We start from the raw sequence: 17,590 nt of genomic DNA on the forward strand, positions 1-17,590 counted from the left end.
ATTTAAAATATCGATAGTATCGATACTAATGTTGGTATTGGGTATCGATCGATACTTGTGTGATGAGATCGATTCTTAAGTTTCAGTTTCCCTACTGTACAACTCCAGGCATTTACAGAGTGACCGACTGGCCATACAACACCGCTCTTCTCTCACTTCACTCATGCTCCCCTCCCCCCTCCCCCTCCAATGCTACACTCACTCACTCACTGCGAGGCGAGCAGCGCACTGCTGTGGCTGCATGAAGAGGAGCGCCATTTGGATATATTTGTCCAGGTAGCTTAGAGTGAAGTGAAAGTAAGATTTAGTCATCTCCAGCATTAGAAAGGCTAATAATATTTTTCAGTGTAATTGGCCATCACAGTAATTTAGCAGACTGATTAATAGACTATTCAGACAGTCACATAGGGAATATATTCAGCCAGTTGAAATAAAACTAAATACATTTTTGTATTGCATTGTACAATGTTAAATCATGTTTGTATTTATTATGTATGAACGGTTTTTGTACCTCACAAATGTATGCTCATTAGCTTAGAATTGTAGTTGGAGAATGCCACCCTACAAGCCCCTGGAGGGTTGTTTTTTTGGCATTTCCCCTTCACATTGTCTTGGATTTTATATATTATATCTTTTTTAACTTTTTGATATGTGAAAATAAACAAACAAACAATTATTTCACTGGAACTGAAAAATAGATATGCTACCTACAAAAAGATATAGAGATGGTAGTAGTAAAAAGTATCGGTATTGGTATCGGCAATACTGGCCATGTATTTACTTGGTATTGGATCGATACCATATTTTGCAGTATTGCACAGCCATACCGGTGAGTAGAAGGTGACACGGCGCCGGAGATACCGCCAAAGCTTCTGTGGCACCGATGGAAAATGAGCGTGGAAACGGTAAAAAGAGTAAAAACTTTCCTCCCGCTTATCGGAGGCACGTTTCAGCCCATTTGCCTCAAGTCACTCATTATAAAGGCCGCATACACAACTGCGAAGAACAAAGTGCGGCTCCGGAGCGGAGGGTGGTCGGGAGTCGGGACTCATGTAAAGTAAAGTGGAGGTAATTAGTGGTAAATGGGCTAAAACGACGCTGGTAAGAGAAAAGCCTGTTTCCTACAATAGAGCTGTTCATTGTAACAAGAGACTGTGACTGAACAGAAACGTCCTCATTACATCTTAAAGCATCATTGCAAAGTCAACCTTTTTCATTAGACAAACAATCAGAGTGTCTCACTCTTTCATTTCATGTCCATGTGCGGTGTGATTACAAAGCAGCTCCTATATTAACACTGTGAAGGTCCACAGAGACTGAGCCTTAAAACCACCTCAACTCCAATCAGATGATTCAATGTTATTGAAGTGATTTATTAAAATTTCCAGATTTTATTTTATTTATTTATTTTAAAATGTCCTCTTTTTACTTCATCCCTCACTTCTTTTGTGTTTTGGACACAATAAGGACAGACAGGAAACTTGGAGAGAGCAGCAGACAGTCTGACCCTGGGACTCGCTGCTTAGGAAATTTCCACCCATGTGGTATCAGGTCACTCCAAGCAACCTTTTTTTGTTTGTTTTAACTTTATTATCAACATAATAACACAAGCAGTCACTCCATCACTGAGCCAGCAGATACAGGAGGGTAAAACGTGGAGCTGAGGGTGGTGGTGTAGCTCCTTAAAGCTCCAAAAGCTCCTTGTCAGTGTCCAACCAGAAGCTGGGGAGTCCTTCTCATGTGTGGAGTTCTGGTTAAGGTTCTTCCTGTCTAGTAAAAATCTTCCTCAGCTTCCACGACCAAACCCTGGTAAAACAGTTCAACATTAGTTTCTGTAATGCCTCTGGTGGATCCAGTCCAGTCAGATCCTGAGAGATTATTTTTGATTGTTGATTAGGTTCCAACTAGATTCTGAAGGTCTGGAACATGTTATGAAGGAATAAAAGCTTGTCTCAAATAATCAGTTCATTTGATGTTAACCATAAGCAAGGCATTTTATCAATATTAACCAGCATCGCAGTCTCACCATTTCATTGCCTCTATATATTTATTTATTTTTTATGATAATATTATGCTATTTTCTTTATCCTTTTATGACCTAAACAGTTATTTACTCATTTATTTCTACTTTTTTACTCATTTATTCTTATCTTACTTGTATCCACTGGTGTTTCCTCACTTATAATTGTTGACTATTAGATTGCGTCTCCTCAGCGTTTTTAGTTTCTCAATGTTTTTAACTGTTGTTGAGTCTGGACGAGTATGTGTGTGTGTGCATGAGTGTGTGTGGGATAAGGGGGGGGTATTTAAAGCAGAAGTAAGCGGAATGTTTGTGTTAATATAAGTCGTAAATAATTATACGGATGCAAATTAGCAAGTTGCTAACTCGCATTTACATTTGTGCACACGTACGAATTTTCATTAATGTGTATTGGCCCTTTTAATTAAAAAAAAAAATCTTCCGACAGCAATCACTTACATAGAGTGTTTGGTCCGAAACATGGGTCTGTCAGTCACTCTGCTCTGCTGTAAGCCGAGGAGAAAACTTTCCTTGTATCCTACAACCTTTATCCAATGAGGAGAGAGAACGGCATAAAGGGGCGGTTCCTCTCTGTGTGTGCAGCCAAGGGATGCACGTGAATGTGGTGACGTAGGGACGAGGGCGGGGACTGCTAACTCCATCGGCTGACAAGAAATTAGCCAAAACGACCGGATCGCTTACTTCTGCTTTAATTATCTATGGTTTTATATAAAGCACATTGTGCAAGAAAAGTGCTCTATAAATAAAGTTGGATTGATTGATTGATATATTTTAATACACTGTGTGTTGCCCTGTGTGTCTTCAGTGTACAGCCCCAGCATTGTCAACATCCACATCAAACATCCTCCGGAGGCCTCGGTCCAGGTCCACCAGGTGTCTCAGCTGGACAACTACCACAACAACGGACAGCAGCTGAAGAATCCGCAGACGGGCTCCTCCTCGTCCACCAGCTACACCTACCACCACACAGAGAGCAGCCAGAAGATCCAGCACCACGGCTACAACATCGTCTACCCCGGCCAGCACACCTACCAGGTTCCTCAGTACCAGCCCGTCACCTCCAAGAACGCACTGGGCCGCTGCTTCCAGGAGACCACGGGCAGTCAGGTACCTCTGGGCTCTGTGTTAGCTCAGCAACAGGACAACAGAAAGACAATCTGAATACTGCTCAGTGAAATGAAGAATAGAATAGATACTGGTCACATGATTTCCACTATCAGCATTTCTCACCATCTGTTTTTCAGAATAAGTGACTCACACGTGTGACATGATCAATGCAGCGTCCGCTGAATTCTTATTTTGTAGTTCATCACACATTTTAACATCCTATAGGCCTGGGCTGTACGTGCTCATTAGTAAATGTTAATTTGGAAAACTAAGCTTGAGAACATGGTGAATAATATCTCTGCTTAAAGGGATACGCCAACATTTTCTTTTTCGTGTCTTGCCTCACTCCCGAGTCCATGACCAGCAGATGGACACCATCCTTTCGACTGTGCGTGCAGTAACAAGGGAGATAGGGGCAGAGCTGGCACACCGCTAATTAGCTTAGCTCAAACACTGGAAGTGCATAGGTGGTGTTAGCCTGCCTCCTACCCGAGCCGAAATCAGCAGTCAGAAGCTGATTTCATTTTAGCTCTAAACTCTGTAAATATATCACTTTATCGACATTTCAAACATTTGTACGCGAGAAAGTAGCCGTTCAGATCAGCAGTGTGTCGTTAGTTTGTCTAAATATCAGCTGTTTACAATTTTGTTCAGACGAATTCGCTACTCAAGCTAGCGGTTGTGACCAACGCACTTCCGGTTACTTTCACAAAATACAGAAAACCATAACGATAGAATTTGTGCTTTTACTTTGAAATAGGAAGCTAACCTACCCTCGATGTAGCTAGCTTGAACCAAAATAAACCATCTTTGCTTGAACCCTCCGTTTTGACCGGTTACCGGTATTTGACCGTTCAAGATGCCTTACCGGAGAGTTTTGTCAGCTCTGAGACCAAGATCGGCCCGCCGGTTTCCGTTTAGAGCCGCTGAAGAGTTTCTCTGATGACTTTAGGTGGAGGCAGGCTAACACTACCTATGCACTTCCAGCGTTTGAGCTAAGCTAATTAGCGGTGCACCAGCTCTGCCCGTATCTCCCTTGTTACTGCACGCACAGTCGAAAGGATGGTGTCTATCTGCTGGTCATGGACTCAGGAGCGAGGCAAGACAAGGAAAAAAAAATGGTGGCGTATCCCTTTAAGATCAGCATGCTACCTTCATCGGATTCCAATGTACTAACTGATAAACTCATCCCTCCTTTTGTTAAATGTAATAGTGTGGGAAGGCTCTGCCAGGTCTCACTAAGCAGGAGCAGTGCTGTGGAACCATCGGGACGTCCTGGGGTTTTCACAAGTGCCAGAAGTGTCCAAAGAAACCATGTAAGTACCCTTTGTCTTAGTGGACACCACTGTGCAGCTGTCAACTTTTGTCTTTGTAGTTCTTATTACATCCATCCCTTGTATCAGTCTCCCCTTCAGTGAGGTTCTGCGTTAACCTAGATCTTCAGAAGTTTGGCAAATAATGTTAAAGGGATATTACGGTTACTGTTGATTCCTCCACCAACCAACTGCCATCAAAAAAGCAACTCATAGACACAAATAATACTCAGAACAGCACACAAATAGTGTCCCAGCACATGATCTGAGGTATCAAACACCTGCTAGCTTTGCCTGAAAAGAGATGAAAACACAGCTTACCCACTCTCCTCCAGCTGCTTGCTAGTTGTGGGGAAGCGCTGACGAGTCGATTACCGAGTGCAGTACAAAAGAGTCCAGTAACGCTTAGTTCCAAAAATGCAGCACGCTTTACTGACTGTGATAGTTTGAGCAGCTCAACTCCGTTCATTTCCCTGTCAACACTCTCTAATTTATTGTTAAAAACAGAGAGGGGAAACAGATAGGATGCATTCGGTAATTGATTCGTCAGGGCTACCCCACAACTACTGTAGCAAGCGGCTGGAGGAGAGTGGGTGAGTTGTGTTTTCGTCTCTTTTCAGGCAAAGCTAACAGATGTTTGATGCCTCGTCTTATGTGCTGGGACACTAATTGTACTGTTGATGAAGTTTGGTGCTGTTTTGAGTATTATTTGTGGCTATGAGCGGCTTTTTTGATGGCGGTTGGCTGGTGGAGGAATCGACCGCAGTGTATTGCTATCGTGTGGTCTTGGTTGAAGTTGCTACAACTAGAGAAGCTAGGGGTCGGAAAACGTCTTACTCTGTGTCACGGTGTGTTAGAACATGGGTTAAATTTACGCTGGAATATCCCTTTAAGCATCATCGTACCGTAATTGATGATTAAGTGATTACACATCATTACAGTCAGACGAGTGTTTGGCTGATAAATGTCTTCAAAGTGCACTGAAGGAGGGTTATTATAGAAACAAACTGTTAAGATCTCATCACCCTCTGTGACACACAGTGTGTAGTATTTAGTTCCAATGGTCTTTTGAAAACACTGTGTGTGTGTGTGTGAGGCAGAGGAGGTAAAGGGATATTACAAAACAGAAAGGTGAAATTTGATAATCTGATTGGTTGTTAACTGTGATATAATGAGCGTATACCACAGTCACACACAAACGCACATTCTCTTGTTTATGACAGACAGGACTACACAATTACACACATTGTAACATGTATATGATAATCCATCGATCCACGGATTAATTATCAAAGGCTTCGTTGAAAACAATGCACACGACCGGGAGGAGGGTTAGCAAAACAGCAGAGAAGTGAGCGGACTTGCAGATTCACTAAATGATGCAATTTATAAATCGAGAGAAGGTGTATTTTGATCAACATTATGGGCTCTAGTTTCGTCGACCAGGTGAAGTCTGTGATCAGCGCAGCTTCGCCACGCCAACGGGGTGGGGCCCAGGTCCATTTCGCAAGATTGGTGGGCCGCGCAGTCAGACTTAGACCAGCGCAATCCCTCCCCTCGTCCCTCCCACCGGCGCAAACGGCAAAGAGGGAGGAGAGAGGGCGGGAGGGAGACAGGAGGAGGAGAGAAAGGCGTGGAGTGGGTTTGACACAGCCGAGTCAGATCTTCACCAATCAAAGGAGCTCCTCTCCTCACCTTTAACTGCGCGGCGGGTGATGCGCGCTGCAAGTTTGTCATTTTATACTTGGACATGGACGGAGGAAACAGCGACGCCAGAGGCCGAACCTCTCCCAGGAGGAAACAGCTGTTTTGGTCCGGAGGTCCGAGCTCAGAGTGACCAATAATGAGTTTACTAATATACTTAACCAGGATTGATCTGATACACTGAGAACCCCTATACGCAATCTAAGAAACAACAACTAATAAACTAATAAAGAAACTCACATTTATTCAAACTCTGTGTATAAGATGAGAGGTGTAGGCTACACTAATCACAACATAAACACACGCCATGTAAAGGACACGCTCTCTCTCTCTCCCTCTCTCTCTCCCTCTCTCTCTCTTTCTCTCTCTCTCTCTCTGTCCGTCTCTTTTTTTCTCTTTTTTTTCTGTGATAGAGATGCTGAGTATACTGTAGTAGGCTATATACTGACTATCTGATACCGAGGCTGTTGTGGTGGGCTAAGAGAGATGATGATTTGTGTTTTGTTTTTCATTACGGCTGCGTGATGCGGTCGCTCTCCGCTAATGAATTAATAAGTAAATAAATAAATACAGCGATCATCACAAGGGCAGAGTGGTATCTCAACACGGCAGCGACATGCAGTCATCCACCCTCAGTCCTGCTTTTGGGACATCCACAGCTGCTTTTCAGTGCCAGTTCGTCCCTGCTGTGTTAATTCAGGTGGAGTTTCCATTACGCGTGCCACAGCCTTTGATCTCTGCTTTGATCTGACGTCAGATGTGACGGGACAATCTATATAGATATAAATTCACGTGTTGATTCCGTTAGTTGCATTAAATAGTGGTTATTGTGGATATTTATTGCATTGAAATGTGTCTGGAACTGTGGAGATCTGCCTGTGAGGTCTTGGTGACGTGTGTGCACTGCAGGTCAGTCAGCCAAACTTCCACTGCACCTGCTGCGCTTCGCGCTGCGCTGAGATTAGACCTGGTTGGAGGTGGCGAGCTTTCAGCGCAACCTCGGCGGGACATTTTCGGACGAAACTTCCACTGCACCAAGCTGAATCTGTGACGCCTCCCCCTGCTGCGCGGCCACGCCTATCTCAGCGCAGCGCGATCTGCCAATCTTCCAATCTGACTTTGCGCTAGGCTGCGCTGGTCGAAACTTGCATTAGACCGGCTGCGTTACCTTGCGCCACCTGCGCTGCGCCAGCAAACTAGGGCCCTATGTCTCAAATTAATTATTTCACTCGTGAACTGTGTAATAAGAATAGAATAGAATAGAATAAACGTTATTAATCCCTTGCGGGTAATTCTTTTGTCACAGCGCTCCAGTGTACAAAGGTGAAGAATATTATAGCAGAATAATACAATACAACAACGTAAAATGAATTACAAATTAAATATTACAAAAATTACAAAGTTAAATATTACCAGAATTACAAAAGTTAAATCTAAAGGTAAATCTCTGTTGAGGTGATATTAAGGTGATATAAGCGGAGTAATGTACCTAACTCCTTTTCAAACTTTTTTTTATCAGAGCTGATCTTCAGTGATTCATTCTATATTAGTCATCAGTCACAGCAGCTTTCTAGCTCATTCCACACAAACACCATTACAATGATGTTTCAGTGGGAGTCTGACCCACAGGAGTGTTTTCTTTCTTCACACTGAATTCAGTTCACTTGAGTTTCACAACGTGCGCCCACCGCTCCATGGCACAGAGTTTCCAGTGTGAACCTCTGTGCCATGGAGCCACTGGTAGCTGGTAAATAAACTGCTTTTTATCCATTAGACAAACAAAGCTCTGTTGTTTCCTGTTGAGCCAAATATCAATCAGCTTTCAGGTGCCTGGGTACCACCTCCCCACCAGGTCTCCAGCCTGCAGCTGAGACCTCCTCACACTGTGTGGTTTACATATCAGCAGGTAGAGAGAGGCTGTGGATTTACACCCACACACATTCATACTGAATCAGTTCAGCTGGTCAAGTGTTGATACGTCATACCTCTGTATTATGGAGCACCAGGGTGTCACTGGAAATGCAATAAACATGTTCATTCATTTCATGTTTTCATAAGATTTAAAAAGAGATCATCGTTTTGCACTGAAAAAAAAGAGTTTATAAATTAAATATTAATCCATCAATAAATACTTCAGATTTAGAAATGGATTTACATGACTGTGAATGTATCATGAAAAAGCTGCACAATGAGCCACTGTTTCAAACTGCACTCGGAGGCTGAACTTCTTTGCGGACAAAACAGCATCAGTTTTACTGGTGTGAGGAACAGCAGGGTGAATAACTGTATAACTGCTTCATCAGTGCTTGAACTTTGAAATGAAATGTCTCACATGTCTCTCTGTGTCTGTCTTCATGATTGTGTCTTCAGCCATCCCTCTGATCGACTGTCCTCAGGGCTACAGGAGGGTCAACAGCTCTCACTGCCAAGGTAGGAGCGCTGCTGTTTCCTGCATATCTCAACAAGTTACAGGTGGATTGTGTGCAATGTGACACAGACATCCATGGTCCTCAGATGATAAACCCCACTACCTCTAATTTTGATGACCCCTCTCTAGAGCCACCGGGAGGTTTAGTTTGTTGTTTTCAGTGAAATGTCTTTAACTTGGTTCAGAACACCATGGGCTCTAATTTCATAGACCAGCACCCTGTCGTCTACCAAATTACCAAATTCTCTACACAGTTGATGCGCTGGACGAAATTACCACTGCGCCGCGCTGCGCCACCCTGCGTTGCACCACGAAGTTCGAGCCCCATGTGGCACTCATCTGAACTAACTCACCTGTGAAGCTACAGCCAGTCACACTGAGCCACACAGCGTTTACCATGGTTGTGGTTTGTAGGCTCACGTTAGCCTAAACTCAGAACACCATTTTGCACTAATGTCTTCCTTCACTCTAGTCAGCATTTTGAGGCAGAGCAGTGCTTGGTGCAAACCACGGAGCTGCTAACGTACTGACAATAATAAGAAGCAGGTAGAAGCAATGGAAAATGTATTCTTTCTATATCAAGATGTACTTGATTAATTACTTATTTTATTGTATTATTATAACAGAAGACACCCCATGTTCATGTGTTATTTTATAAAATACTTTGTAAAAGGGGAAAAAGAAGAAGCAGGAATAATGTTTATTACAGTCTTTGTATAGTTTGATAACATTTGCTGAAGCTGGATGTTCCGCAAATCTCTCCTATCCTATATCGCAAATCCACACAAGAAAACCCATGATGTCACTAGAGCCATTCAGAGTTCTGAATGGGCCGGGCTGGCCCAGACACACCTGTTCATATAGAAATTGCTTCAGGCCTTGGGCTTCCTTTTTTTCTTCTTGCTGGCCTCTAGTGTGTGTTGTTTATCGTGAAACGCACTGAATCAGGGCTGTTCATTTTGATGATGATTGTCTGCTAACAGAAGAATGTCATCATCACTATTATTATCAAGTGTGCCTGTATTAGAACACAATAACGACACATCAGGCAAGGCGGTTTTTTTGTTGTTGTTGTTTTTTGGCTGATTTCGGGCTGAGAATGAATTCTAGTGAGTCGGGCTGCGTCAGGCCTGGGCTTCAACCGGGTCGGGTTTTACATTTCAGGCCCATTGAGAACTCTTAATTCATTGTGACAACACATCCTGTAGTCATCCAGACAGTTCAGTTACAGCAGCTAGAGTCAACCTCATGATGGAAACCTCAACCTCAGAGATGCTAGTACCATTCAACACTGGCATTGACTGATAATGGAGATAAAGTGTGTTGCGGAACTGTTTGTGTCTTCACTAAACAGTAGGCTACTGATGTGTCACCACATGCAACCCCCCCACCCCTCCAGCCATTCCCTTAAATGAAAAAGCTAATATCATGTCAGTCAGGTCTATTGATCAAATTGATCATTTTATACCTTTGGCTTCTTCAGCTCTGAAGGGATGTATGGGATGTTTAACTGCATATCTGCTAAACTTAATTTCTTGTATATTACGGTAATTGGTCCATAATCTATCATGATTGGTCCATCACAGTCAATGTAGAATGAAACGTATATAATTGTTAAGTGACGTCCTGTCTGACACAACCCGTCCCCTGGTGGACCAGGGTTTCTGTCCCGTGCCGTGATCTGACTAAAGTCTGTGTGGCAGTAAAAGTCTCTGGGTTGCAGTAACAGGAGAAGACAGAGAAACACATTAATAAAAGACCAACCAACCTGTTAACAGCCTATTAAAACATACTGGCTGAAAAGTTTGTGCTCCCTTTCACCTATAAACTGGAAGCCACAGTGGGACAGAGACATGAGTCACAGTCTGTTACATGAGCCAAGTGTGTTCTCACTGGAGGAGTCTGACTCGCTCAAACCCGACACATTTCACAGTTTGAGTTGAAGCTGCGAGAGGCCGGGGCAGGAAACACAGCAGCAGTCTGACTGTATGGAAGGTGGTGATGGATCCGTCCTCTGGTCCGCCGTCTTTACTGCTACTGGATGGACTGACATCATGTCCATGGTTCTGGGTGACTCCTCTACTGACGCCACAGTGTGTTCATGATGATGACACAAACATGATTCTTGTTAGTAGGACACATTCATTGACAATAAGAAAATGTGGAACCACTTAGCACAGTCAGACTGCCCTTATAAAGGAGTTATTAATGGTTTATAACTAGGTAATCAGTGAGCTTGTTAACACTTTACAAAACATTTATAAGCTGTTTTACCACAGTAAATAAAAAGGACAACATGGACCTGTTGCCTGCTCCCATATGTCTCTGTGCTGTTGATCTCATCTCTCATTAGTTACTGATGTTCCTGTTTCCTCCATCATCAGCTTCTGTTCCTGCTGCTTCATCACATGTTTGTTAAGTCAGCAGCAGCTCACCTCCGTCAGCATCTTCACGCTCAGAGATTTTTACTGGCAGATCTAAATCCTGATCATATCCAACGATCAGATTGACGTCAGTGTTTGCTGTCCTCATTCTAATCACAGCTGTTGATCAGCTGCTTGTTGATGACTGGTCTCTTCTTCAGGATGTTATCTCTCCAGCTTTAACACAGTTGGTGATCTTCCTTTACCTGGTGAACTGCTCACTCATTCTTTATCCTCTGTTCACACTGATCTGTGGTCTGTTGTTCTCTGATTTCATTCTCTCTGTATGAAGTGTGTTATAATTACTTGTTTATGATTTATAAAGCATTAAACATATTAGTAAGTGATTGTAAAAAAAATTGAAATCTTTTATAAGGGTGGCCCTGTGGTAGCAGTATCAAAAATATATAGTATATCATATATATATATATATGAACATTTGACCTGAAACACCCAAAATGACCTTATGTAACCAACTGATACATCCCACACGGAAAGAACCTATAGGTTTGAATATATGTGACATACATAAAATTGGCTGTTTTTATGTATACGCATATATGCTATATATACATGTATATCGTGCATATAGGTGCATATTTGCAGCATATATTCAGTTTATCTGTGCATATGTGCACCTGTATGCAGCATATATGCACCATATATACAGTGGTGGACAGTAACGGAGTAAATTTACTTGGGTACTGTACTTAAGTACATATCCAGAGGATTTGTACTTTACTTGAGTATTAGATTTCTTTGGTACTTATTACTCTTACTTGAATACATTTCCAAGACAAATATTTTTACTTTTACTCGAGTTAATTTCTAGGAAGGCTGAAATGTACTCGTTACTTTCAGGCCTGCTCTTTTTTTTTTTTTTTTTTTCTAAAATCCTATTGGACACAAGCTGTTTGTCAAAGAAGGAAACCCTAACCACTAAAAGCAGAGAGACTAAAAGAGTTAATTCTCAGAAACAAGAGTTAAAAGGTCCTTAAATTCATTTAGAAAAAAATATAGTAATTCATTGATGTGAAAAATAAGAAATTTACTCTTACTCTTACTTTTAAAGTAAATTTAAAAGCATGTACTTTTACCTTTTAAAAGCAAGTACTTTTTTTACCCTTACTCGAGTAACATGTTGACTGAGCTACTTTTACTTGTAACGGAGTAAATTTTGACCAGTAGTATTTGTACTCTTACTCGGGTAGTGGGGTCGAGTACTCTGTCCATCTCTGCATATATATAGCATATATGCGTATATATGAAAACTGCCAATTTTATGTATGTCACATATATTCAAACCTAGGTTCTTTCCGTGTGGGATGGATTATTATTACACCCTTTGTTGAACGGATTTGTAGCTCTGTTGTTATATTGTATATATGGTCGCCTGCTGATCACAGTCAACAGCTGATCACAATAAACGACCGACAGTGGGAGACGGATATTGTGTCAAGTCAATCCAGTAGTTAGACAGAAGTGTACATGTCTGTGAACTGTGTGGACTCATGTGTTTTCTCATGTCTCCACAGATCTGGATGAGTGCCAGCTGCAGGGAGTGTGTCCCAATGGAAACTGTATGAACACCATGGGCAGCTACAGGTGCATGTGTAAACCTGGCTTTGTCCCCGACCCCACACTCACCACATGCATATGTAAGATCTAACATTTTCTATCAGTTTCTTTGATCTCGTCTCTCTCTCCCTGTTCATTATTAATCAGACTCAGGATCAGACTGAACAGAAACACAAGTTAATGCATTATATTTGCATGCCTGTCTGTGATGTGCCGATCTGCCCGTAACAGAAACTTTGCTCTGTGAGTTTGATGTTTTCCATCACCCGATGGCAGACCACAGGACAGTCATTACTTCTCCCTACACTTGCTCCGAAGTACAAGCGAGCTGGCAAGAGCTGTTAGGAATGCTGCTGAAACAACAGTGTGTGTGCTGATATACAGTGCATGGAGAAAAGCATGGTGTTCAGACTCCCACCCGAGCATGTGGCACAGAGCAGACGCAACAGGAGGGAGGGTCTCGGACAGGCTGTGAGCGTGTGTTTGTCTGTGTGTGTGTGTGTGTGTCTGATATAAAGTGCATACATAATCAACATTATATGAGCAAAATAGGCAAAAATTAGAAAAAATTAAGAGATAAAGAACAAAGTGATCAACAAATAGAGACAATAGAAATAAGGTACAAAAAATTCATAGATTGAAATCATAAAAAGACAGAGTAAGGATGTGGGATATTGACATAAGCATTATTCTTATCCCACTAACCCACTAAAACTTTCTCAAAGTGCTATGTATAAAACAAAAACAAGACTTAAAGGGACAACGAGGAGTTTCTCCATCGGCAGAACGAAAAATGATTAATGTGGATGAATCTACGTTACCCACACTTGTTAATGGGCCCATTTTCGATAAATATATCGTTTTGTCTCTATCGTTATTTTGTTATTATTCGTGGTGGTGGAAATGCTGGGCGAGCCGACCAGCGTTTCCTTACTTTCGGTTTCGTGGCGAGTCATGAGAATAACGCCGCCGAATCACCGTTTATGGTCGGAACTACGACGGTATGTGATCGTCTTCCAACCTCTGACTTTAATTATTGATGAATGAAAACATGAGTCTGTCTTGCGCCGGTCAAAGAATTTCACGGTGCGCGGAGGCTCATAAATGTAGTGTGAAAACGCTTCGCTTTTCCAAAACTCCTTGTTGTCCCTTTAAAAACATGTTAGCCACTGGAAAACTAAAGGTGGCAGCCATTTCTGGAAGGGAAATGTTATTTTTTGTAATATGTTTGTTGCCTGTTTTCACATATAAATAATCCAAGTCAAACATTTCAACAATGTAGAGCAGGGGTCGGCAACCCTAGGCACGCGGCGGCATAATCATTGGCACGCTGGCACACCGCTACCAGCTCACGGGTCAGAGTTTTTTTTTCCCCGGGCTTTCTGCGCATTTTATTTTGAAAGGAGAGCTGGAGCGAGACAAGGGAGGGGGAGGGAGGCTGAGGCTGCACTGCCTCCTTTGGCGTAACTCTACTGAGTGTGAGCGGCACGTACGTTCACGTTGCTTTCATGAATTGTAAACAAACAGACGCCCCCTCGGTTTTAGCTTCCAGCAGTTTAGCGGCTAATTCAACAGCAGTGATGGATAACTGTACCGGAGAGCCTCAACAACAACTTCATGAGCTTCATTTGAGGAATAAGCTTTTAAGCAGCTTTTACCTGACGGGAGACCGACGCCTGAGCTACGGTAGCTAACAGCTAACAGCTAGCAGGTTTTACCTACTTTTTCTCCCTCCCTCCCTTTCTTTCTTATACACGCACACACACACACACGGCCCAGGTTGTCTGTCATTTCTGTTGTAAACCTTGTAATAACAGCTTGTTGAGTACAGTTAACATTATTGTTGCTTCGGTTTGAGTGTGGATTAATTATTAATGGTTTGTTGTGTAATGTGAGTGGTGGTCCTGGTCCATTGTCGCGATCCTGTTATTGATGAGTTGTGTTTTAATAACAGCTGATGTGTGTAAGTTACTGTAACGTTAGATGGCGTGGATTGTGATGAGAAGGTGTTGCACACATTTTGCAAATCATTGTGCAAAACCTGTTTGTTGTGACTTTCTTGCGTGATAAGCTGATTTGCCGAATACCCCCGTCCCCCGTCGTCTGTGATCTGCCTGCCTCCCCTGTCCTAGAGGTCACCGCACGTCACTGGTGGAATCGAACCCAGGGTCGCTGCTGCGGGGCATGCAAGACGCCCGCGGCTCGGCGTATTTAATCAGAGATTCAATCAAGCGTTTTATGGCGAGTGGATTGTGCCAAATCAAGGATTACCAGGAGAAGGAGAAGGAGCAACCTCCCCTCCCGTCGCCGTCAGAACGTGTGGATTTTTGAATGGGAGTGGATGGGACAGCAGATGAGAGACCGGCGGCAACGTCACGGCGAGTGCACTGAAGGAACGTGTGACGGCGGCAACGTGACGGCGGCGTATGTTAGAATTACCAACAAATTTACGCCTGCTCTGGACGTCTGAACTAAGTACGTCGTCACCACAGACGTGTGAAACTAACGTCGCCACCATTGACGTGTGAAACACACGTCGTCGCTACTACGCCGTCGTCAGTAGGAATTATAGGACAATATTATAGGGCCTGGACTGATTTAATCTAATTAATTAGAGGCTTTGTAATTAGGCTAATTAATCGAAATTAAGCATATTTGACCTGAGAACAGTGAGAATAGAAATGGTCTTTCCTGCCAGTAGCCTACACTATTATGATGATTAGCCTACTGTATTTAATAGCCTACTTAAATCACAGCATAAAGTGATTTGTCCCTGTGTGATGTCCAGGGACAGGTCAGGACAGTCTGAAGACAGAAAGCTCTGAGGTTGAAGTCCTGGACAAGTCTGTGTCTTGACCACATGTCAGCTGATCAGCTGCAGCAGTGCAACTCCGCTCTTCTCAGCTCCACTGTGACCAGCGCTTTTTTTTTTTTTTTTTAAATGAAGCTCCGCAGTGACCGGCTAAAGACTGGAGGATAGGCTATTGTAACCCCCCCCCCCCCTCTCTTTTTTCGTTGCCCCCCCATCTGGTCAGACAGAGCTTCTTTAGATCAAGTATCATTTGAACCACGAGCCTTCTCATCCCCCTACAGTAGTGCACAGCGTCTCCCAGACCATCATATGTAGCCTACTGTAAATTCTCAAAAAGAAGAAAAAAAAAAAAAAAGGTCTGGAGATGCCGGTTGCACTGGGTCAGGTCTGTCTCCAGGTTTCAGCAAATAAAAGCCGGTCTCAATTAGAAGCCGGGTCTGTTTTCTACAAGTTCTAGTGAATGAACAAAACCTCTCAAAGTGCTTAATTCCTGCTACAGTTCTTAAAGACCTGATGGTCCGATCTGATCCGCTATTGCGGCCAGACTCACGTGCATTAATTCTCGTCCATTCTCGAATTAATTATGATTAGATATTATTTCCCATCTTTGCTGAGCTGATTTGTTTTAAATGAAATAGCTAAAAGCGTCCCATAGATGCCTGTCTGTTAACATACTGTGTGACTGTAGATAGGCTATAAACTACAGGTCCACAGGTAACTTATGCTTAGCTCATAACCTGGTCCCGACCAGGTTATGTTCAGAGTTTAATCATAAAATCGGATATAAAGGCGCCACTGTTTCACCATTTAACTAATTTACAGCTGTGTCACCTTTACTTTGAAAGTCCAGTGGAGCTGGATCAGAACGGAGCGTTTGTACAGAGGGAGAGATCAGCTGATCCGCTGCTGTTGACTTTCTCTGAGCGTCTCTGCCTACAGTTGTTCTCCTCACCCGTTGAGCTGAGCGTCAGGAGGTCATTACTATAGCCTATATTTTACTTTTATATACAGTCACCACTGATAGAAGTTGTTCGCTTGCAGCAGGACGGATAATCAGATGGATAATCGGTAAAGTTAATAATTTCACTTAATGTGGCCGTGAATAAATTAATTCCGATGTTTCGCCTGTTATATTTCAGTGTTGCCCAAACGCAAATCTTGAATAAGTCTTCGCTGTTTTCACATTTAAAAAGGTCTTTGTTTATGAGATTTGCTTGTAGCTGCAGCACCTAAAAAAAACCTCACTGTAACCTATCCAGCCTCGCTTCCAATAAAACACACACTCACGTTATAATTGCGATCAGTGAAATATTTAACAATATAAAACACAGTTTAAAATGACAGTTGATGTTGCTCTAGTTTATTTAGGCTAGTTTAAATGGATAAAGCTTCATATTTAAAAGTAGCGCAAGAGCTGTCAGAAAAATTAAAAGCAGCCTCCTCTCTTGTCATATTTGCAGCAACACTGTTGCTTCAGGCTGCGATAGTGTTTTTTTTTTTTTATATCGCTCATCCATTAAAACAATTGCACTCCTCTTGGCTGAAATCAGCCCGTTGTGGATCCATTTCGTGCGGAAGTTGAATCATATGACGCTAAACGCCTCCTTTGATGTGAACGCGCACAGATCATAAAGCTGAGAGCTGCTTTGTGCAGCTTAGGCAGTAGTAGCTACTTTTTACAAACTGCAGGTGTGTGTGTGTGTGTGTGTGTGGTGGGGAGGAGGAGGGGGGGGGGAGGGGGAGGGGGGCGCGGCGACGGGGATGGCGACGGCGTATGGTGAGGCGACGTAGTTCAGACGTCAATTCCACACGACAGTCTCCTTTGGCTGGGTAACCGTGGCACAATCCACTCGCCATAGAGTTTCAGTGATGGTGAGCGGCCTGACGCTGCGTCATTAACGCCGCCGCTGCTTTATTATTATTATTATATTATTTATTTATTGTCGGGCCAGACGCACTGTTACCGTTACCGTACCGACGAGCTACGTGCCCCCTTTTAATTTCCTCTCCTTCAGCCTCACGTTCTCACACCAGCTGTTATCAATAAACCTGGCGATGACGCTGCAACCCAACTACACAGCTGTTAAATGATTGGCTGCTTGTTTGTCACTCACAGTGTCCAGATTGTCCAGCCGGGTCTGTGAAATGTTGTGACTGTTTCATTCTGACTGATATTCTGGATGC

At 43.0% G+C, this 17,590-nt stretch overlaps 1 protein-coding gene across 17 annotated transcripts in view; it reads left to right on the top strand.

Moving 5' to 3' along the window:
• The window catches only part of ltbp1 (latent transforming growth factor beta binding protein 1), a 198,190-nt gene that overhangs the window by 124,762 nt on the left and 55,838 nt on the right, over positions 1–17,590 (top strand). For all 17 annotated transcript variants that reach the window (XM_085800895.1, XM_085800894.1, XM_085800897.1 and 14 more), the window contains exons 7-10: positions 2,847–3,148; positions 4,362–4,464; positions 8,536–8,595; positions 12,552–12,674. In XM_085800895.1, the coding sequence (XP_085657021.1) occupies positions 2,847–3,148; positions 4,362–4,464; positions 8,536–8,595; positions 12,552–12,674 (588 nt within the window). The remainder of the gene's footprint in view (positions 1–2,846; positions 3,149–4,361; positions 4,465–8,535; positions 8,596–12,551; positions 12,675–17,590) is intronic.

This window comes from Trachurus japonicus, chromosome 15 (genome assembly GCF_045865225.1).
Source record: "Trachurus japonicus isolate A0001 chromosome 15, Traja_1.0".
Classification (NCBI taxonomy): Eukaryota; Metazoa; Chordata; class Actinopteri; order Carangiformes; family Carangidae; genus Trachurus; species Trachurus japonicus.